This window comes from Lycium barbarum, chromosome 7 (assembly GCF_019175385.1).
Source record: "Lycium barbarum isolate Lr01 chromosome 7, ASM1917538v2, whole genome shotgun sequence".
Classification (NCBI taxonomy): domain Eukaryota; kingdom Viridiplantae; phylum Streptophyta; class Magnoliopsida; order Solanales; family Solanaceae; genus Lycium; species Lycium barbarum.
In genome coordinates, this window is record NC_083343.1 from 120,759,915 (window position 1) to 120,783,541 (window position 23,627).

The following is a 23,627-nucleotide window of genomic DNA, read 5'->3' on the forward strand; positions in this document are numbered from 1 at the left end:
ATTATGCAATTTTGAAGTGAATGTATTTGTACCTGTATAATCATGAAGTTGACACTTGTATAGAAACTTCTAAAAATTACCCGCAAGGGTGGCTCAGTTGGTTGAGCATGGGGCTTTCATAATGGAGGTCTCAGGTTCGAAACCCCCTGCCTACAACAGCAGGGGATTTGCCTTCTGGGTCGAGCTCGTCTCACGGGGCTTGCCTAGTGTGGGTTATCTCTCCTGTGTGGCTTGCGAGCTATTGCCCAGGAATTGGGTTTACCTTGTGCGCACCCGAAAGGGTAGCGGCTGCGGGTTCCCATGTCATCAAAAAAAAAAAAACTTCTAAAAAACTGTTAAAACTTAGTGTTGAGCTTGCTCACTTGTAGGGCTAATTTCACAAGCTATGCACGTCGTTGAACTACGCTAGGATGTCGTACTGTAATAAATAAAAATAAGTAAACACGCATTATCTTAAAAATATGACAAAACAAGTATCTGACATCATATCATTTAATAAAAAATTCATAATTATACTATAAAAAAATTCATGAAAACAAGTAGGAATACATGAACTAATGAAACCACTAGGACTTAGTTAAACAACAGATTCATAATTAAGCACAAACAACAAAATATCATAAAAAAAGTTCATAATTTACTATAAAAAAAAAATTCATGAAAAACAAGTAGGCATACATGAACTAATGAAACCACTGGGACTTAGCTATAAAGTACAAACAACAAAGCATCATACAAAAAAATTTATTCAATTTATTAGCGAACATATACAAATAGACATGTGAATCTTTCAACAATTCAAATATATGTTCTAAATACACCAGCAAATGGTGCACAAAAGTAGTTAACACAAGTATGCACCGGACCTCTTAAAATCTAGCAGAAAATCTATACAGCATGATATTCTTCTCTCTTTAACATAAGAGAACTTGTTTTCACATGGCTTCGGATTCCCAACTCCTTCAAAAGTTCCTCTTATCTCCCCCCAATAATCTCTGATTCTAGCTATGAATCTTTCCCGGCTAATCACAAGATATTTATCTCCATTTACTCCATATCATAAGAAATCCTTTATTAGTTTCTCTAATTTCATAGTGATTAAGGATGTAATGGTGAACAAAACATAAAAGCATGTAGGAATACTCTAGAGTATTGCCTTAATCAGAATAACTCTCCCTTCATAATAGGTACTGTTCCTTCCACCATTCCAATCTTTTCACGAACTTTTGCATTATTACTGATTACGAAAAATTGCCCTGTTTGAACTAATCACCCAGAAGAAGACAGAAATATTTTGTAGAAAGCTTAACTACCTCACACCAGCCCATTTAAGCAAGTTCATGGACGTTACTAACCTCCCAAACTGGTATTGACTTTGGCTTTCTGATGTTGATACAGAGTATAGGCACCACCTTAAACCATATATCAAGGTCTTCCAGATCATTATCCTAACCATAGATATTTGTTGGTGTATCCAGTTCATCCATATCTTCAAAATCCATTCTTTGTAGGAGGTCCAACAAAAAGTTCCAAGTAACATGGCTATATGCCATTCCTATCTCTAATTTACAGAGCACACCACACCAAGTACAATATTTCCTCTCAAAATTACCGGTGGGAAGTTCTTGTGGCATAAAGGGAGGATTAAGACTCCATTTGAAAGTGCCATGACAATTAAACTGATTCTTGCATTTCATAACAGCTTTTTAAGGAAAATTATATCCATTCTATTTCTGTTGCTTTGTCCCCTACAGTTTTTCACAGCTTGCTCGACTTATTCTTCCTCGAAAGGATGTTCAAGATCTTTATTTTTGCTCGGATTTTTTTTTTTTAAAATGATGGTGGTGTCTGCACAGCTTGCATGCACCTTGACTATTTCACCGAGGACATACTACTTCCGACTAGCACAAGGACTGGGTAACTTTACCCACCAAGGCTCAAGCAAATAGAAAGAAATCATCTAGTGTTTTTATCTTGTCTAGGATTTGAACCCTAGTCTCACAGGTTCAAACCCATTTCACTGACCACTAAGCACACCCCTTAGGTGTAATTAGTCTTGATTCTTCCAAAATGTGATCCCTCTGATTCTAGTCTCCATTTGTCAGTTTTCCTACAGAAAATTTGGTAGAATTGAATTATTCCCCTCCAAATTTTCTTCTCTAGGGTAATTCCCTAGATTTGCAGCTTCTCTTTTAAAATATTTCTTCAGCCTTTCTTCTATGAACATTTTTTTTATAATTGAGAAATCCACGAGGGCTAGTGGCGAAACTCAATGGTCATATAATGAAAAAGTTGCGTTAATATCTCCCTCCTTCACTGGATGTAGGATTTGTGCCTCACTTCATTTCCTATGCAATTTATATGCTACTATCATGTTTAATGTGTTTCTCTACCTGACTGTTTTGATAGACAAGGGAAGAGAGGTGTCATCTGGTTTGCTCTCCAATCCGGCTACTGCATTTTGTTTGTCTCTAACTGGCGATGTATGTTGTTCGAAATAAACTTTCCGGATCTATCTGACATTCTATGAAGCATAATGTATTTGGTCATTACAAATCTAGTCACAGAATTCATAACAGACATGTGCTGTCACAAACATACCCCTTTTCTACTTCTTCTAGTTGTTCGGTTTAAACCAATCTACCTCTAAAGTATTGCTTTCATAAGCGTGGATCTACAGAAAACATCTTCACAGAGACATACAGAAAAATGGGAAGAAACAGACACTAAAAAAGAAGTTTAAATAAGAGAAAAGGAAATAAAAGTTTTACACTTTTAACAACTTTTTTGATGTTCTTCACATTCTGGTTTGCGTTTACTTCTATTAGTACCTGCTTGTGCCTAACCTAAGCTAGAACTCCAGAAATACTACACACCCACGAATAGTTAAAACAAAAGACCTTTGTGGCACTAAATTGGATAGTTTGACAGCTCAATCACAGTCAAAAGACAATTCTTTTCCTACTTCTACATGGAGGCCCATCTCATGAATTATTTGTTTCGACACGTAATACTAATTCTAGTCCTCTTGAGTCTTTGATTTTTTCGTTCTTCTAAAGACCTTTACTTTAGGTCTAATAGCTACTACACAGTAATCCAAGTCAAAAGCAACTCTCATTTTCTTATACTGATGAATAAAATTTGAAACAAATTTAATAATTTATTAGGAAATGGTATCTTATAATAGAATGTGGTGTGCTTAACAGTCTGCTGTTTGGAATTCAACTGATGTTTTGCCAGTTAAATTTTAAGGAATTCTAGATGATATTAAAAAAAAAAACAGTTCTTTGGATAACTTCTGAAGGCTACAATGCAATAGGGTTTTCATCAATGTCAACATTATTTCTCTATTTGAAAGACAGATAGTAGGTATTGTAAATTATCATGTCCTTCCATGAACAATAACTCATTATTTATGATTAGAAATAGCACGAACAATGGCTACTTGTCTAGAGAACATAATCTGATATACATGACTTGGTTTCTTGTAAACCATGATACCATGCTTGAAAGCTCTATTTTTCATTTTACTTTCAACAACAATACACAGCAATTTGATCCATACTGACTGATGGATGAAGCTAGAATAACAGGTGAATGAAAACCTACACATAGGTCCCAATTTTAGAGAGAACTCAATAACAGAAGCTATGCACTTCGTTAAGGTTTTTCATGCAATTAATCCAAGCTCGTTAACTAGGAGAACCAATAGAAGAAAAAAGAAGACTACAACTTCAGCCATTATACCTTAGTAAGAGGCATGGTGAACATTGACCAATTTAAGTAAATAATTATAAGTACGAGAAGGGTGGTGTTGATGTGATACCAAACTTTTAGATACAGAATCAATTCTTTTTTGGTGTTAGGCCAGCTTGCGTGCACGTCGGGCTACCTCCCACCAGCATAGGTACCGAACGCTGTCCAACAAGGCATGGACAGATGCGAAGAAATCATTTAGTGTTTTTTGCCTCCGTTAGGATTTGACTTTTGACACCTCATGGTTCTCAACCCATTTCATTGTCCATTAGGCCACACCCTTGGGTGAAATGTAGAATCAATTTACCTCATTTTCTTTTCATGTAATGAGTATCTGCCTAGAATAGATGATTAAGAAAATTGAGCAACTGGTAGTTCGTAACTACTTTATGATACTGTGATGAACAATGTAAATGAATACCTTTCAGTCAGTACATCAATCAGACAAATCTGAACAGTTTTGCTATTTTGACAGCATGAAATCGGTGATTGAAAGATACAACAAAGGAAAAGAAGAGACTCATAAATTGGGTGATCCATGTTCCGAGGTCAAGGTAAGTTTTGAGATTAGAGGCCAAGGTAAAGTTTGCTAGCTAATTTGCAGTCAACTAGTCAAAGGACAAAATGCATATTAGTTTCTTGCATACTTACTTTCTCCCATTAACTGTACATAATTTACGAAATACCATATCATGTTAAAATCCTTAAGGTTCTCTTCTCCTCTAAGTATTGTATCTTAATTAAAATACACTCTCAAAAGGAAGAACTGATATGCCCTCAAACAAAACCAGAATCATCGTTTGGCCTGCTAGGGAAAACTACAGACAGACTGCAATGCTGAAGAATAGGACTCAGAAATTGTTAATTTTCTTCAAGACCCCAAATACTCCCTCTCTGGACTACTTGACTTCCCAAAAGAGCAGAATACTAGCCGTTACTTGCAGGGAAAAAGCACAGGGCTTTACAGCACATTATACTGGTATCAAGCTACTTTTTGAAAATGTAAAAGAATCAGGAATTTACGGCACATTCTTTCATGCATCTGCAGTCTTCTTCTCGTTTGTTTTGTGCCCTAAAGCATACATCTTATTAGCGTCTTTACTATATAAACCTTTGCTTCTTTGAGTGCCAACGTTACTCCGTATACCTACATCCGGATTTATTTTTCCATTTTTTAGCATCTAAATTTAAGATACTCGAACTATTAGTAGCAAGCACAAGCAGGAGGACAGGAGGTCCTAGAATCTATAGACAGTAATAGTAAGGCTGTCAGCAGATCAGTAGTATGACAAGATAATTGTCTAGGACAATCTATACTTTCAAAATTAATCAAACTGGATTGATTCCAGGAACTTAGATCCCAATTCTACGGAACACCAGATACACTATTCCAATTTACCTCTCTTACTTGTACAGTTGTACCTGTGATCTGGATCGATTCCATGAACTTGGGTCCCAGGATTGTTGGATTAAGGTTCTAACATATGAGGACAATAACGTGCATGTGCATGAAAGAATGTGTGAATCAATTCCACAACTAAAGTGGGCAAAGAGGATGGAGATTCTCATTAGCTGATACCTGTTCTACCATCCCATTCCAACCCTCAATTACGGAGAAAAAGAGGAATGATCTAAAGATGGAACCTATGATGAAGTCCATAAAGGAAAATGACCAATACAACTAACAAAGGTTAGGCTTGTGGCCATAGGACGAAGATTTAGAAGCCAGAACATGCGTATCTTCCACTACCGGAAGTACAACAAGAGAAGTTAAAGGATGGTAAAAGGACAAGAAGAATTGGGAGAAAGAGAATATGATAAAGATGCAGCAAAGCAAAAAGGTACTCACTGTTGACAACTAACAGAGATGGTCCCAAGGAAGATTTTTGAATAACAAGAACACAGATCCAAACAAAAGTCTCAGGGAAATATTTTTGGCTTAATGGCTCATTGGGGAAGCAAATTTTATAGGCTTGCTTCTGCAACTTCACTTTCTTTCGTTATGAGACCTGAAACAACCACCAAAAGGCAGAATTAAAAACACTTGCGACATCTATGAACTGGTGAGTGAAAAGAGTTGCCAAGATATTCCTCTTAAAAAAACTCTAAACTGTTTGATAAAGGATAACAGGATAATTTCATCTGCATTAACTACTTTATGTATACACTACGTACGGAAGCTCAGTGAGGGACTAGAATATTCAAGCCAGCATAGGACACGAAATTTGATGATCTAATACAGGCTTAGCAATTGGGACAAGGACACCGGGAAAATTAATGTCTTCCCACAAGAAAGATGCACTCAAGATGTGCCAATCAAGAACCTATATGCAGTGACTACATTTATAAATGCATCTTAGAGCAATGGAAATGCCATTTCATGACCTATGCCCAACAAAAAAGTAGCATCTGAGAAACAACATATATTGATAAGCCAATTCTTTCAGACCCATCTGCTGTCTTCACACTGCAAATCCTGCACAAATGCTAAGATAAAGAAGCACAAAATGCTTTTAGAATCAGGCAATTTTGAACAGTTAATGGCATCTTCAAAGGATCAGACAACTGTCCAAGAACCTTAAGAGCTTTTTAAGTCATTTTGGTGCTTAGCACTTCTCTACTAGGAATTAAAAAGTATGTGATAATATTTCACAACAGTTATCCCGGATTATGACCATTAGGGTCACTCCATTTCCTTGCAGAGGAAGTAAATCTATTTATACTCCTAGATTTACCCTCTAATCATATCTCCCAGCTAATCATTCTGAATGTGGCACTATTGATGCTGCAAGTTGAAGCCTGTGGAAAAAAATTATCTTCTAGAAGAGAAGATAGTAAAACCGAGGATGCTAAACTTTACACCAAGATGACATCAAACATGAGCTTGTTAAAAACTTGGCTACTCGTCTTGCATTATCATAATGCCATTTCGGGATAGCACTGGTTGAAGGTCTCTGGTTCAAACAACAGCTCTATAAGACTATAACCAATCTTAGACTAGTCATGTCATCTTTTCACTATTTTGAGATTAATCATCTAATCATTCTTTGCAATTGCTGCAGGGGAATTAAACAGAAGTCCAAAGGTCTGTGTTCATTGAATTATGAGAAGCTGCAAGGGAATACAAATTTCCATCAAAAAATAGTTCGTTCTGTTTAACAGATCAGTATTCAATGATGCAGGTCAAATCATAGGTGAAGAAAATGTGATTAGAGGAAAAGAATAGAAACTTTAGATCTTTGCAATTTTCAGAAGTTGCATATGTCCCTGATACTACTGTCAAACTGAAGTGGGGTACCACTACCAGTCCCTGAAACAACAATACATAGATCTCAGCATAATACATAAACTCTTCCTGTGTTCGGGGGATTATTTTTATGTGGCAGAACACCATAATATCTCAGTTGGAGAATGGAGATCTGGAAAAGGTTGGTGCATATTTTCTGGTAAAGATTTATCCCAGAAGCAGCTCTTGACCCTAATCAGGTGTCTTTTAACCCAAATATGACTGCTCAGTGCTGACATGATTTAGCACATAACTGAGATTTGTCCTTAGATGTTAATGCCACCATCATGACATCTACTGCTCATGTCTACGGAACATGCTTATAACTGTACACAAATTAGAGTATGAGCATCTCGATAGAACTAGGGTATAAGTTCCAATCGGGGTTCCAAGTCCTAATTTGCTGTACTTCAAGAAAAGTAGAAAGGTTACCTATACTACAGGAATCTAAGTGATTCAGCTTATACAAACACCATGAGTACAAGGATGAGGTTAGGTCTTCTGCAATATAGAAACAATACTACACGTTATTGTTGATAGGCAGGAAAATTAAGCCTCTGCCACATCACCTTCAAGAAATATAGCTAGACGAATTGCAAAGGTATACTTAACTGGTCACAAATTCACAATCTAGAGCTACATTGGAACTCAAGAGATACAATTCCGCAGAGCTTCCATTATAAGTCATACCATCATTTTACTCAAATGACTAGTATTGTCAACTCTCTGAAGATGCAAGAACAATTAGCTGAAGGATATCCTAGCTCTCATGACACACACCTAGATACATGTCAATTGTATACCTTATACTCAAATGCCAATAAACCAATGAAAAGAAGCGCCAACATTCAGAGACACGGGTGATGGGTAAGTAGGAGTTAGTGTGAAACCCTAAGGACAGGCAAAAACAAATAATACTCCATCCGTAAGAATTTAAGTGTCTTACTTTCCTTCCCTTTTTAAACTGTTGAAAAAAGAATGTCACATTCTATATTTGGTAGCTCTCTGATTCTAGTACTTTAAATTGCCTTTTAAGACCACAAAGGCATTTTGGTACATTCCACACATCTTAAAACCACAAAATTCAAAAGTCTCCCTTATTTTTCTTAAACTCCGTGTCTAGTCAAACTAAGACACTTGAATTAGAACGGAGGGAGTAACAAACTTAACAACCCCGTGCATTTTCAATTAATTCCAGTCCTCTATCATCCCCCACGGCTTTAATATATTTTCCGGTTGAGAGGAAAAATCATCTTATCTTTGCTAATAAAACTACAGCAAGAAAATCAAACACAAGTCAAATTTAGAAGCAGATTAAATCTTCACCTCGAATTTCAACAGCTGGAGATTGAAATACCAATGTTTTTATGTGCATCTTTTCACCTTGCTACCATAATATCAAATTAAATGCAACAATCTACTAATCAAAACTTCTCAATATTGTTAGGCATCAATCTCAAGTTGCAAGGTGTAACACAATATAAAAGAATAAGTTCTAACTATAAATAGAAAAAAGAAATTTATGAAAAGAATCACTAGTACATAGGATAAGCTCTCAGTCCAATTTTTACATGTCTACCTCCTGGTCACTGAGACAAAGGGTTTGTAACCTTAGATTCATTATAAATGTGCTGACCTATTAAACTATATCTACTATCTAGAGTAAGAAGTCCAAGCCTTGCGAAAAAACTATGCACAACATGTGTATTTGCAAGAAAGTTACACACAATTGAGGACAAATTTTTAAAAGAACACAGGGACGATACCTATACTACAACTGCAATTAGTCATTGCAAAAGAATTTGAGCATCCAATCCAAAATATCAAGGCAATGGGTGGAATAACTTGAGACCTTATAAGCCATTTTGGATGCCATAGTCTTTATATAACTCAAAGTTGTCCAGCACATATAACCTGATTTTGGAATACACACATGGACTTTAATATGAACTTACAAGAGAGAGAATGGACTTGTCAATGTTGGGTTTGATACTACATAAAAGAATTGAAGTATCCAACTCAAAATCTTAAACTAATATATGAAATACCCCACAACCTTTATAAACACCTATGGGTGCCCTTATATACTTGAATTAGGGCATTTTATAAACTAAACACTCATTTACCAAACCAACAGGTCTATGTAAGAGGCCTTAACTTTGCCATGCTGTGCCAATGCAGTGAAAATTATAGTCCCAATGCACCAACAGATGTGGTTGCGATATTAAGTATATTGCGAGGTTAATGAAAGCACTAGATGAGTACCAATAGTCTCAATTGTCATACCCAAAAAAAAAAAAAATCAATGATAAGAAAATAAATGAAATCCAAACATGATTGTATCTAAAAACTTTAACAAAAATAAGATAGATATTTTCCTTTTGTTTACTTTTGAAATGGTATTTCCTTTTATTGTTAACATGATGCAAATTCTAGAAAGCAACAGTAGCTCATCTTTTCTTTAAGCCAATTTTTAAAGTCTTGTAATGGTTTTTGATATGACAAAAATCTTATCAACCTTGTACTGTACCATTCATTAAAAGAGTAAGAGCTATGTGTTGAAAGATTAACTTATCACTAATGCTTGGGCCACCAGAGAAATGGGTCATGAAAAACCATTCTAAGTAGTGTCTCCAGAGGAATGTGCAACTAAAGGTGAGCTTGGTCTGCTAGCAATTCTGCATACTATAGTCATAACACACAAAAACATCTATTGATTTCTCTTTTATTGATAATTGAAGCCATTGAACAAATTTATTAATATATTTTCTCCTTGCAGTTTTGGCAAAGGGAAGCTGCACTGCTGAGACAACAACTAGAGAACTTGCAAGAGAATCATCGGTAAGCTCTTTTATCCCAATTGGCATGATTTTTCAAGTTGAGTGAATAACTTATTCAACTACCGATAGGACTAAGACCAAAGGCATGTTAATCGTTTTGTTAAATCGGTAAGGTTGGACTTATTTTGGTAACTTGACGTTCCTTGTAATTTTTATTTTATCTTGAAAATCCCACCCCAAAACCCTTCAAGGAGGCCGACAATGGGACATTCCATTTTACCTTTGGTGACTCAATCTCCAAACCTCTCGATTGGAAGCGGAATGTTTGTCCCCATTTGGTTACTCGAATGCCCTTAGTCTTGGAATTGTAATACTCTCACGGTGGTCCTATTAATTTTGAGAATTACAAGAAGATTCCTTTGATATGAAGGTAACCATTTTTTCTAATATTGGAATACTATCATTTCAATTAGCAAACTGAAGTCTTTCCTTCTTTGAAGTCTTGAAGTGTTTGAATACCTACTCCATTTTGCTTGAAAAGTTTTTGAAAAAGTATCCCCAAAACAGACATTTGTTTTCTGGAAATAAAAAAAAAAAAAAAACGATTTCCAAAAACTAAAGCAAAAGTAGCTATTACCATTATAAAAAAAGCTAAAGCAAAAGTAGTTTTTTCACAAAACTAGCACAAACATATTTTTTTTCTTTTTATAACCGTGGTGTCCAGGCCAGCTTGCGCACATCTTGACTAATTCCATGGTGCCACCTCCCACCTCCCCCAGCAACAGCAACAAGTACAAGGTAACTCTGTCCACCAAGGCTAGAACTGATGGGAAAGAGTCACCTAGTATTTTCTCTGTTGGGAATTGAACCTGAGACCTCATGGTGCTCAACCCACTTTATTGACCACTAGGCCGCACCCTTGGGTGCAAACTAGCACAAATATTCTTAAAAGCATATTTCTCAAAAGTAATACAAATACATAACCTTACCAAAAGAAATACAACTTTGGTTCTGTAATGGGCATTCTTGCTATTCCTTTTTTTTTTTTTTTTTTAATAACCGTAGTGTCCGGGCCAGCTTATCCGCCCCTCAACTAATTCCACGGGATATCGTCCATCTCTCACAAGCAACAAGTACCAAGTAACTCTATCCACCAAGGCTAAGACAGATGGGCAGAAATCATCTAGTGTTTTTGTCTGTGCTAGGATTTGAACCTGAGATCTCATGGTTATCAACCCACTTCATCGACCACTAGGTCACACCCTTGGATGTGGCATTCTTTCCACTCTTTCGGCCTCATAGAAGACAAATAATCTCCACATATCTTACAATCAAGCAACCAAATTATCCCTTGTTCTAGTGGACCTCCAAAATAGGCACTGATATTGGTGATTTATACACTCCTCATTTTTTAAACTGATAACTTTTTCTATGTTTCATATGTAGCAAAACAATACTTAGGTAGTACTGAAACCATATTTACAAGAAACTCTAACTTCTACAGTCCTCTCTCTATATTGAATCTAAAACATCAATAATAGTGACAGTATCATTTGAGTAGATCTGATTACACCAAAAACGTAACAGCAAAATAAAGCTTGACTTGATCTTCTGAACCCCATTCGTCACATTCTCAAAACATCTAGAGTTTCTCTCCTTCCAAATTGTCCACCAAATGCAAGCAGGGATAATTCTCCATCTAGTCCTGTTCTTGTCCTTTGCCTGTAAGCCTGTTTCCTCCCAGCTTCATCTGTAACCTTCCCAGGCATGGTCCGGGAAATGCCTTTGAGATTAAGAATAATTCTCCATAGATGAACCGTTATCTTACAGTGAAGGAACATATGGTTAACTGTCTCTGCTGTTTCCCCACATAAAGAGCATTTGGAACATAAAATGAAACCTCTTTTCATCAAATTATCTTGTGTAAGGGTTGCTTCTTTAGCTAGTAGCCACACAAAACAGGCAACTTTATGAGGAATTTTTGTTTTCCAGATGTGTTTGCAAGGCCAGTTGGCTATCTGCTGGATGGAATAATTCATCATCTTGTAAGCTGCACTAACTTTGAATAAACCCTTACTGCTGCCTTGCCACCATAATACATCTTCACCCGTTTGTAGTCCCACTAAACTGCTCTAATGTACTAAAGAATTCACCACTCTTTGTACTTCCCAATCATTGATATGTCTTCTAAAATTGATGCTCGCTTAAGTCATTCGCCGCCACCTAAACTTATCCACAAATTTCATTTAGACACCTAAACTCAGGCTTGTACCTATTGAACACCTCTACCACTCCGAATTTGAACCACTCAAACACTTTTTTGACAATTAGTGGAAATTATAAAGTGTGTGTACTCCACTCGCGGATGATGTGGCAAAACGACAAATCAAATATGGACACGTGGCATTTGGACTCAAAAAACACATTAAAATAATGAACTGTGTGTGTTTTTTTTTAAGAAGAATGCAATTTTTAAACCTATGTAACTCATTTAAAAATAGCTAAAAAAGAAAAGGATTGGAGACCCCCCCCCCCCAACCCAAACAATCATCCCCTTTTTCTACTTCTTCCTCGTCAAACCACCACCGGCCGCCGTCCCCCCACCCCACCAACAATTATTCCCCTTTTCTTCCCTTATTTAGGTTCAGTTAAAGAGAAGAGTTAAAGAAAAAAAGAAAGAGAACAAGGATGTCGCCGGAGGAATTTTTCAATCAAAGCTTCAGTGACTAAACTTTGCCAATAATTTTTTCTATTTTTCAGTTTTTACGTTTCATGTAGTAGATTTGCTATAATTTGTACTTTTTTCACATGGTTCATATTTTGTCCCCCCCCCCCCCCAACCCAAACAATCATCCCCTTTTTCTACTTCTTCCTCGTCAAACCACCACCGGCCGCCGTCCCCCCACCCCACCAACAATTATTTCCCTTTTCTTCCCTTATTTAGGTTCAGTTAAAGAGAAGAGTTAAAGAAAAAAAGAAAGAGAACAAGGATGTCGCCGGAGGAATTTTTCAATCAAAGCTTCAGTGACTAAACTTTGCCAATAATTTTTTCTATTTTCAGTTTTTACGTTTCATGTAGTAGATTTGCTATAATTTGTACTTTTTTCACATGGTTCATATTTTGTCCCCCCCCCCCCCCCCCCCCCTCCCAACCCAAACAATCATCCCCTTTTTCTACTTCTTCCTCGTCAAACCACCATCGGCCGCCGTCCCCCCACCCCACCAACAATTATTCCCCTTTTCTTCCCTTATTTAGGTTCAGTTAAAGAAAAAAAGAAAGAGAACAAGGATGTCGCCGGAGGAATTTTTCAATCAAAGCTTCAGTGACTAAACTTTGCCAATAATTTTTTCTATTTTCAGTTTTTATGTTTCATGTAGTAGATTTGCTATAATTTGTACTTTTTTCACATGGTTCATATTTTGTTGGTTGGTAATTTTGATGAAATTAGTCCGGAATCCATGAAGTTCGCCGGAAAACGAACAACTCCGGCCAAACAAAGTGCAAAAACAGTCATAAACATAAAAAACGGCTCAAATAGAGACAGATTTAGTAACATTAGGAGAGACGGAGGTTGGAGAAGGGGAAAAAAATGCTCAACGGCATTGCTTCGACGGCAAACCACCGGAGCAACGCCGGAGACACGCACATCTTCCCGTTGCAGGTGAGTTTTGAGGAGGAAGACAACTTGTCTTCCTCTTTTTTCTTTTAGGTAATTTTTCTTCTTTTTTGACTATTTAGATTATATTAGCTATTAATTAGGTGTATAAGCTTGAAAAAAAAGAAAAAAAAAATTATTTGGATTTGTTCTACGTGCCTAAAGAGAGTGAAGAACACGTCTTTGGCCATGTTAGCAAAAAGTGTTTAAGTGATTCAAATCCAGAATGGTACAGGGGTTCAATAGGAACAAACCTCGGTTGAGGTGTCTAATCTATGGACAAATTTAGGGGGCGCCCGATGACTTACGCCAACGATGTTCCATCCTTGAGGTGTCCACATCTCTGCTATAGTCCTTTGCTAGTTTAGAACTATATTGAAGATATCTAAGAAAACCACATCCAATCTGCCAACCTCATGCCAATTGTCCTTCCAAAAAACTAGTTTTACTCCCATCAAACACTTTGATGAATATAGCATATGAAGTTTTGAACTGTAAGGTACACCCTAGTTTAGTTCTACTTTTCGAGACAAGGATTTCTTTCCCCAGTACTGCACTTTTCTCATGCTCAATTAGAGATATTTTATTTCCTAACAACAAAGAGAAGAAAAACAGCAGCACAAACTAAACTCGTGCCAACAAAGGAAACTTCAAAGGTTCTACCAGAGGTCAGTGTTCAATGGATAGGGATGCCCCTCCATTATCCTCATGGATGTTGACTCCAAGGTGCACTTACTTAAGAAGCAAAAATAATTAATGAAATTGGGAGTTAAATTTTTACCACTTTTCCAGCAAATACTTAAACTACCAGATTAGATAGCTTGAAGCATTTTAGTTTTGAAATAAGTAGCTCAAAAACCAAAATGCCCACTCTCTCTATCAAATCTACAAGCGCTAACAGAAAGGACATTTAAGATCCCACCAGGCAGGTCTTTATGAGAAAATGAAAGAACGGTCCGGAGAATGGCATTTTTAACTTTGGGGACACCTATTTATGGGGGTGACATGTATTTCTCCAACATGGAACAATATAAATTAACATTCTAACATGCTCCTTTAAACACAAGGTGGAAAATCTTAAGTCGCTTATTTTGAACAAAACCTGGAGCAGAATTTTTTTTGAGTGAACCAACAATAGATTCCTGAATGGTGAATGATTTCCAAAAAGAGAATAGGGAAGAAACCCCCCCGAAAAAACCAGTTGCCAGAAAGAAAGGCCTCTAGAAAAAACCAGTTGCCAGAAACAAAGGCCTCTATGTTAATTCACCCCGAGATCACTGGTGTCGCATGGGGAGGTAACTGAGGCTTAAATTGGCGGTTAACAGTAACCACAGTGGTGCCTGAAGAGAACAACAACCGAAATATTGGAAGGAAACATGGCTGAAGATTTTCTGGCAGCATGCATGCCCAAATAGAGGCAGGAAAGAGATGTGATGCCACCAGCAATTACCCCGAGAACAATGATAAGAAAAACTAAAAATAGTAAAATAAAAAACTTTGGTAGGGTGGATGTTGTCAGATTCAGATAGCTCAACAAGAAAGTGACTTAGGTCTCTACTATGACCATGGAGACTCTCATAAAATGTGAGTATATGAAAGAGATACTAAAATGGAGTTGATATTTTTAGAAGCACATAAATATAACTAACGCTAACATTTTACAAAAACACTGCATAACAAAAAAAAAAGGATGAGGCATTCCTGTAGAAATATACTTCTTGAAATACATTCACTATCCTCAGTAAGATCAAGGCAACTCAAATAACCAGCCATTGTATTCCCTTCACAAGAATGTTTTTAAGCAACAATTCACAATGAACATTTAATCTTAATATTATTAAAGTGGTAGCAGGGACTTAAAGGGAGAAACACCTTATGCTAAATATACTACAGTACAAGGTAACCTCCTTTATAATAAGTACTCTATAGTAAATCAGATGCAGATCTGGGAGGACTACACATGATGTGCCTCACCACTATAAGCTTACAAAACCACTCAAAATTGGAGGCTAAATCTAATCATTGGTAAGCTATTTCATATGGTATTGTGGATTTCTGTGGGAGCTCAAACAGTCAAGCTCGTCGTACCAAAACACCAGGAATTGTGTAGCTATAGCTTTTTTCCTTTCTTTTTATAAGTCATTATAGTTATCTTTAGAAGAGAAACGAATGCTTGCAGTCGTAGGCATTTTAATCATGGATTTATGTTTTAGGCCTAGATCAGCTTAAAAGATTGTTTCCCCTACAGAAAAATAATGGGTGAAGAGCTATCTGGACTGAATGTCAAAGATTTACAGAACTTGGAGAAGCAACTAGAAATGAGTCTTCGAGGTGTCCGTAAGAAAAAGGTATGAAGTTTCACCTCCAAATGTGCTGTATATTATTTGTATAAATAGCATTGACAACCTCTTATTTCTGTAGGACCAAGTTCTGATTGACGAGGTACAAGAACTAAACCGAAAGGTCAACCACATAACTGCAGCCACTTCTTGTCATTTATCCTAAGAACTTTCTGCGAAGCTAAACTTTTCTGTTTCTTTGCAGGGAAATTTCAGCCATCAAGAAAACATGGAACTTTATAAGAAGCTAGACCTAGTTCGTCAAGAAAATACGGAATTGTATAAGAAGGTATTGATGTATATCACTAGAAAAGATTTTGCTTATGCTAGTAGATATATAATATCTTTTTAAAATATCAAGACATAAACTTTAGTCATTCAGCTTTAAATTTTTTTTCTTCGTTTTCTATCAAAAATCAGGTCTATGGAACTAAAGAAGCAAATGCAGTGAGCAGAAATGCCATGAGTTCAAACAGTTTAAGCGTCAATGAGGACCTTCATGCACCTGTTCATCTCCAGCTAAGCCAGCCACAGCAACAACACTATGAAACACCAGGAACTACAAAATTGGGGTAATTTTCACATTTATATAAGTTGAAAGCACCAAACAAACTCCCACTATCTGGATCTTTGACTCTTGTCTTGATGAAATGCTGCAGGCTATCGCTGCATTAGTGGAGAAGATGCAGACTGTGCCCTTAAGCTCTCTTCTGGATCAAGCGCTCCACGTTCACGAATATATGTTTAAATTATTATTGATCGGTCTAGAACCAGTGGATGTCAGGGAAAAATGGTTAATTGACCTGGTCAATGCTAGAAAGTTTGTATGTATCAGGTATCTACACTACAGAACAGCCACCCAAATCAAGATAACTATGAATAAAGAAAATAATAGCACATTTAATGTTCTTAAACTGTCTTGATAGTTATGAAAGCACTTAATCTGACAGATTAAAACTAAATATAATAGTACATAGTAAAACATATGCACACAACAGTAGCATCTCAGATAAATTCCTTGAGAAAAACACCAAAAGTGAATAAGAGCAGACTAAGAAACTGAACATGATAATTTTTAATCATCCAGCCCGAGCAGACATAAACTGTCATGGATAATTAAATTATGAGATCCTTCCAAATGAACTAAGAGAATCTTATTTATTCTCTTTCGTTTTCTTAATTGAAAAAATGATTGGAAAATAACAAGTACAAAAAAGAGTCATAACCCCTAGTAGAGATTGGTATGATTCAATTCATTGAAAATATCATAAAAAAATCTTTAAAAAGAAGAGTCCCTTAATTACATAAATCTAAAATGAAAATCGGGAAGGTAGAAGTTTTGTATAAATGTACCGCCATGCTATTAAGTAATTTTATTTAATTCTTTTCTTTCTAAGAGATGGAATAGAATAACCAAAGAGTACCACTAAGCTATACCTAGACGCTGCATCAGCACAACAACACCACATACCCAGTGAAATCTCACAATATGGGGTCTGGGGAGGGTAAAGTGAACGCAGACTTTACCTCTACTTTGGAAGGTAAAGAGGCTGTTTCTGAAAGACCCTTGGCTCAAGAGAAAACGTGACAAAAAAGGTTAGATACGGACAAGGAGATTAAAGCGGTATTAAAATGAAAATAACGAGAGCGATAAAGCTATGATAAAGCAACCTGAAAAAAAAGAGGTAGTAGCTATCACAGATAAATAACGTAAAAGGCAGTAACTACAATCGATATACAAAAACATACACTAATCGCACTACAAGAAATAACAGAATGTAACAGAAGCAAAGGGTAAGAAACATACACTAGACGCTGCATCAGTATGCATTGCAAAAGCCTCAGCAAGGAGATACTAAATTCATGTTCCCAGCCATGCTGACTTTCAACCTCCACCTGGAGGAATATGTAACATTTGGTAAAGTCCTACCCAGTAATGGTGGAAAACATCAGCTAAAGAAATCTTATTGAGGTAGGTCATTGAAAAAGAAGAAAAAGAATGAACAACATGAAGACTAAATCATAGGGAAATATGCACGGCGAGAATTACATCCGTGAAGTACACAAAATATGCCCCACAAAAGTGATCATCACTTTCTTAGCTAGTTAAAATAATGCTTAAGTGTCACTTAAACTAAGTCATTTCTGGATTCCAAAGATCTGAATGCTAAAAACTATCCGACTAGCATGCACAATAATGCCATTTAGATGTACTACAAAAGCCAAAGATACCATAGAAATTGGAGTTTGCCATCAGAATTTTGAGTTTTGGCTCAAACGCCGTCTCTATTGAGCTAATCCGCCACACAAGTGTTGCATGTCATCCTAGAGTTCAACAATATGGCAAAAACAATTTTTAACCCTCGCCACTTTCTAGAAAACTAGAGTAAACACTTACGTTTCTAGTAATTATCATCGGCAGGGAGAAGTAGCAAAGTGACAGATGTAAAGCAGCATGGACAGAGAAGCAAATGCCCTATTATTTTCACTTTTATTGTTTCATCACTTAACCATGCTAACTAATGAATGGCCCGAATGGAATCCAATAAGATGCATGACTTCATCATGTGACAAATTAACGGAGTTGCTATCAATGCATTTAGATCCACATCTCAGGAAAAAATCGAAGAAATGTTTCAAGGGTACTAAGATACTACAAGAAATTCATGAAACAATTACTCCACTATTTATCAACTTGAATATATGTTACTGCCTCAGCCTCAAATAATAATGTATTTTCCTTTTTATCAAGAATCAATTTGGCCAAGCTTCAGTTAAGATAAACACGAAAACAAAACAGCTATTTGAATCACTTTTAATAGGATGAATATATTCTGAAACTATGTGAAAATAAATTATATTCTCACAGAAGCTTGAACTTTAAGGTGTCAGAATATGTTAAATAAAAATACCAAATTTTAAAAGGTTATAACTATCCAAAAGTATTGTATGAATCAATCAAAGTTATAATTTAGTCAAAATATGACAATGCCTCCAAATGTTTTCATGGCATCATGAACTATGCACGCACCTTCACACAAGAACCAGCATATATAAAAAGCTTTCGGAAAGTATAACAAAGACAAAGGTTCGGTGTTGTTTGTTGTCCTAGTACATGTCGTTTATGCTTACCATGAGGTCTCAGGTTCAAATCCTAACGGAGACAAAAATTTCCCATTTGTCCAAGCATTGGTGGACAGTTAGAGCTAGTAGGTACCCCCTGGAATTAATCAAGGTACGCAAGCTGGCCAACGCCACAGTTATTAAAAGAAAAGGTAAAATGCATTTACTTTAATAATATAGGAGCACCATTTTTCTTAAAGAAATATTGGGGAGAGGTGATTAGACAGGACATGACGCAGTTACAGCTTACCGAGGACATGACCTTAGATAGGAAGGTGTGGAGGACCCACATTAGGGTAGAAGGCTAGTATATAAGTCTCGTTATCTTTCCTTATTAGTAGGCGCATTAGCGCATTATAATTTCTTGTGCTTTGATTTATGTTATTATTTGCTACTTTCTGTACTTTGATTACTCTATTTTATCTGTGCCGCTTTCGTGATTTGCATTTCCATATCGCTTTGAATTCCTTGATTATCCTGTTTTACTGTGTCGCTTGCATTATTTCATTGCAATATCGTTTTAAATCTTTTAACCTTATCTGACCCCCTTTTTATACTTCTATTGAGCCGAGGGTCTCTCGGAAACAGCCATCCTACCTTGGTAGGAGTAAGGTCTGCGTACATTATACCCTCCCCAGACCCCAAGATGTGGGATTTCACTGGGCTGTTGTTGTTGTAAATCATAAATAGGTAATACTAATAGGACCACTAAGATTTTGCAATCTTATGCGATCAGATAACATCTACTACTACTACAATAATGGTACCTCACCCCCTCTTTGTTTCTACCTGCCAATATGAATACAACAACAACAACAGCCCAGTGAAATCCCACATCTTGGGGTCTGGGGAGGGTATAATGTACGCAGACCTTACTCCTACCAAGGTAGGATGGCTGTTTCCGAGAGACCCTCGGCTCAATAGAAGCATAAAAAGGGGGATAGGATCATATGATTGTGTGGCCAGAATCCCAATTTTAACAACATCAAGTAAACTAGAACTTAACTATGGATTGGAACAAGGAGAAACACAAATTGGATGAAAAGACAAACTAAACCCACTTCCTAAAGATCTTTTCCTTCTCATCGGAATCAAACATCAATTGCAAGGATTTGATAGATGACTCATTTGGATAGAGCAGATGGACAACACCCCCCAAATCTACCCTCTTGAAACGTATAAGAAGTTTGCTCCTCGAACTGTTCAAGAAAAATGATTAATTCGGGGTGGTTTGTCTCTGTAGTGTGTACAGAATTCTACCTAAGAAATGACAAACGGGTCCATAAATTGAATAAAAACACAAACTTTGGGCATCAAGTTAGTTGCTGAGAAGCAAAAATTTTCTTAGTTTTAACTGTTAAGACATTTTTGTGGGGAGCAAGAAAGTGCTACCTAACTAAATTAACATGATTCTTACTTGCGATGAAGAAGCCTAATTTTTATTTGATTATCTATTTATTAATTTTTACAATGGTCGATTATGGACCAACTCGGGCTATCTTAACTAATCCATCCGGAGTTTATTATCTTCTACCAACATAGGTATACTCTGTTCACATAGACTTTAACACAAAGAATTCACCTAGTGTCGTCTTTTCTGGATCCAAATATTTGTTCTCAAGTTTGTCACTCCAACTCTTTGATGGCAAGATGACACTCCCCTTGGACGCTAGAGAGGCCTTATTTTATTTTAGGGAAGGAATAAAGAAACACCAAAGATCTAGTATAATCTATATAACAGTAGGAGGGTGTAGCCTAGTGGTCAATGAAGTGGGTTGAGCACCATGAGGTCTCAAGTTCAATTGCTAGCAGAGAGAAAATACTAGGTGATTTCTTCCCATCTGTTCTAGGCTTGTGGGATAGAGTTACCTTGTACCTGTTGCTGGTGGGAGGCGGCAGGTATCCCGTGGAATTAGTCGAAATGCGCGCAAGCTACCCGGACACCACGGTTATCAAAATAAAAAATAATAGGAAGTCTATTGGTTTATGGCCCCTAATATCACTAACTTGAAGGGGGAAAACCTGCAATATGTCAAAGACTCCTATGTAAGGGTACCTTTGCGTCGAAATTTTAATTAGATGCGAGTTGGTATTCTAGTCCATCTTCTACTACCAGACCATTGTTGTGCAGCTGTCCATGTTCTTTTAGTATGTGAAGCCACTTGAAGTTATATGAGGTCGTACCAGAGGTGGATTGGATTTATACGCATTGAGCGCACGCACGCGCGCGCACACACACACACACACACACACATATATATATATATATATATGCGCACGCACGCGCATACACACACACACACTTGCTTTTCAAAAATACATATATATTTTACGTGAGTTTACATAATTCCAAAGGAATGAAGAAACTTAAGCACCGCTCTCTCCAACTCCCAAGAATAAAGCAGAAGATACAAAAAAATGAGGAGGAAGAGACTAGGACTTGATATTATGTGTTCTTAATAAAAGCACAAGCATACCATAGCACTAAGATTATATGACCACACAGGCAAAAGGTATGTCCCTATCCTAGTCTAACGTACACCTGTTGTACAATAACCATTATCTATAACAATATATTGTTCTTCTCGATCTGCAATGATAGAATCAATAGGAATAAACAAAACAGAAAAAGAAACAAACAAAAAAAAAGTTTACAAGCGCTAACAATACAAAGGCACCAAATATCCAACGGAAAAACATCAGTACCACTGCTGTAATTATAACAAAACTAATAAACAGTAATACTACAAAAACTTAACCTTGAATAAAAGAAAGATGTTCTAGCGTTCATCATGAAATGGAAGTCCAATAAGTTGGTGATCGAAGGTGGATCCAGCATAGAGGCCATGAGTACCATAGGCAGATCCAAAATTTCAACTTTAGGTGTTCGGGTTGGAATTCTACCAAAATTCAATTGATTTACTGGGTTAGAGATCAATTCTTTGCCTGGTGTATTTTTGAACACATATCTAAGGTCCGAGCCAAAGCTACTGGATTGGGATGAACATGAACCCATACCTGTAACTCTACCTCCGCCCCTGGTGAGTACATGTTCTCATTCTCTCGACAAAGGTGGATCCAGCAGAGAGGCAGTGCATACAAGGCAAATCCAAAATTTGAACTTTATGGTTCGAGTTCGGAATTTCTACCAAGATTCATTCGAGTTACTTGGTTCCAAACCATATTATTTGTACTTATTTAGTATATAATTCTATACATATACAAGGCCCTAGCCAAAGCTACTGTGTTCGAATGAACCAATACCTATAACTCTACCTCCGCCCCTGGTGAGTACACGTGCTCACTCTCTTGAGTTTGAACTATATACACATTCATACATGTTAGACGGCGTAATCATTAATTTTAAATCCTGAATCTTCATAAGTGAATAAGCTAGAGTTTTACGAGCCAAAGTTAACAAAACTAAATAATACATGATCCAAAAACAAAATTATTTGCTTCACTACCATACAATGAACAAAAAAAAAAAAAACCGGACAACTGACCTGAAAAACGAAGCGATGGCTTCTAGTTCTACGTATTGCTATGATCGCGATAACATATGATTATACTGAGATCTGCAAAAGTTCCAAAAACAAGCAAAACGGAAAAGAAATTAAAATCAACAAAGATAACAATTAACAAGTTACGTTAGTATCAAAAGAATGTAAAAGAATAAAAAGGTGAATTTCGCGTTTCACTTTTGAGAATAACAAAAAAGAGTGAGAATTCCGAAAAATGGAAAAGCTTGTGATATCAATTGAAATGAAGGCTGAATTGAATCACGCCATTAACATGCATTATTACGATTTCATATTGTGAAAAGAGAAAAAAAAAAATCAAGGAAAATTTTAGTTTCCAAACATCTAAATTTTAGTCTTAAAATATCAGATTATATAATTGAATTTAGCTCCGAAAATTAATTAAGTAAAAGTGAACAGAAGGGAGCAACAAAAAAGAGTGAGAATTCCGAAAAAGGAAAATGCTTTTGGTATCAATTTTCAACAGAAAAGGCTGAATTCAATCAAGCAATTAACATGCATTAATACGATTTTCATATTGTGATTGATTATATGAAAAAAGGAAAAAATGTTCAAGGAAAATTTCAATTGGGATACAAAATAAAAGAGTTTGAGTATTAGGATGTACGGAATTATGAAGAAAGAGAAAACGAATTTCGATTGCATTTGGTTCACAAAGGGAGAGAAGAAGAATTTGAGTTGATACCTTTCAGTAAAAGAGGATAGAATAGGCTGGAAGAGACGTCACTAAATATATATTGCTTTTTTGTCTCAATTTATGTGATACTGTCCCGATTTGGAGAGTAAACTAATTTTTTTTTTTTACCATAATTAATTTGTACTCCCTCGGTCTCAAAAGATTATCCTTTTTTAATTTGGCACAAAATTTAAGAAATAAAAGAAGATTTTTAAAATGTGTGATCCAAAATAAGCTTTAGATATTTGTATGGTTGTAAATCATTTCATAGAGTTAAATTATTTCTAAATATAGAAAAGGAACAATCTTTTTAGAACAGACTAAAAAGAAAAGGAGGATAATTTAAATGGGACAGAAGGAGTATATCTTTTAAATATTTTAAAGTGTTAATTGTTGTGACTTATAATACTTTTAAAGTAGTTTCTAACTATAATTTGTATATCATTTAAAACTTATATGGAATAGTACT

General features: G+C 36.2%; 1 protein-coding gene and 1 long non-coding RNA gene across 4 annotated transcripts in view; one reads left to right on the plus strand and one right to left on the minus strand.

Moving 5' to 3' along the window:
• LOC132604032 (MADS-box transcription factor 23-like) overlaps nucleotides 1-16,795 on the plus strand; it is a 31,342-nt gene extending 14,547 nt beyond the window's left edge. Inside the window, exons 3-9 of the mRNA XM_060317352.1 lie at nucleotides 4,232-4,310; nucleotides 9,822-9,883; nucleotides 15,727-15,826; nucleotides 15,900-15,941; nucleotides 16,023-16,106; nucleotides 16,238-16,389; nucleotides 16,477-16,795. Of these exons, the coding sequence (XP_060173335.1) occupies nucleotides 4,232-4,310; nucleotides 9,822-9,883; nucleotides 15,727-15,826; nucleotides 15,900-15,941; nucleotides 16,023-16,106; nucleotides 16,238-16,389; nucleotides 16,477-16,492 (535 nt within the window). The 3' untranslated portion in view covers nucleotides 16,493-16,795. The remainder of the gene's footprint in view (nucleotides 1-4,231; nucleotides 4,311-9,821; nucleotides 9,884-15,726; nucleotides 15,827-15,899; nucleotides 15,942-16,022; nucleotides 16,107-16,237; nucleotides 16,390-16,476) is intronic.
• LOC132604033 (uncharacterized) overlaps nucleotides 1-23,179 on the minus strand; it is a 30,918-nt gene extending 7,739 nt beyond the window's left edge. The window contains exons 1-3 of one of the 3 annotated variants that reach the window (XR_009568621.1): nucleotides 23,090-23,179; nucleotides 22,447-22,518; nucleotides 17,625-17,713 (exon numbers count right to left, since the gene is read on the minus strand). This is a non-coding gene — a long non-coding RNA (uncharacterized LOC132604033). Of the gene's footprint in view, nucleotides 1-17,624; nucleotides 17,714-22,446; nucleotides 23,060-23,089 lie in introns of those variants that run through there. The other 2 variants (XR_009568622.1, XR_009568620.1) reach the window with 2 other exon arrangements.
• Between the last annotated feature and the right edge of the window lie 448 nt (nucleotides 23,180-23,627).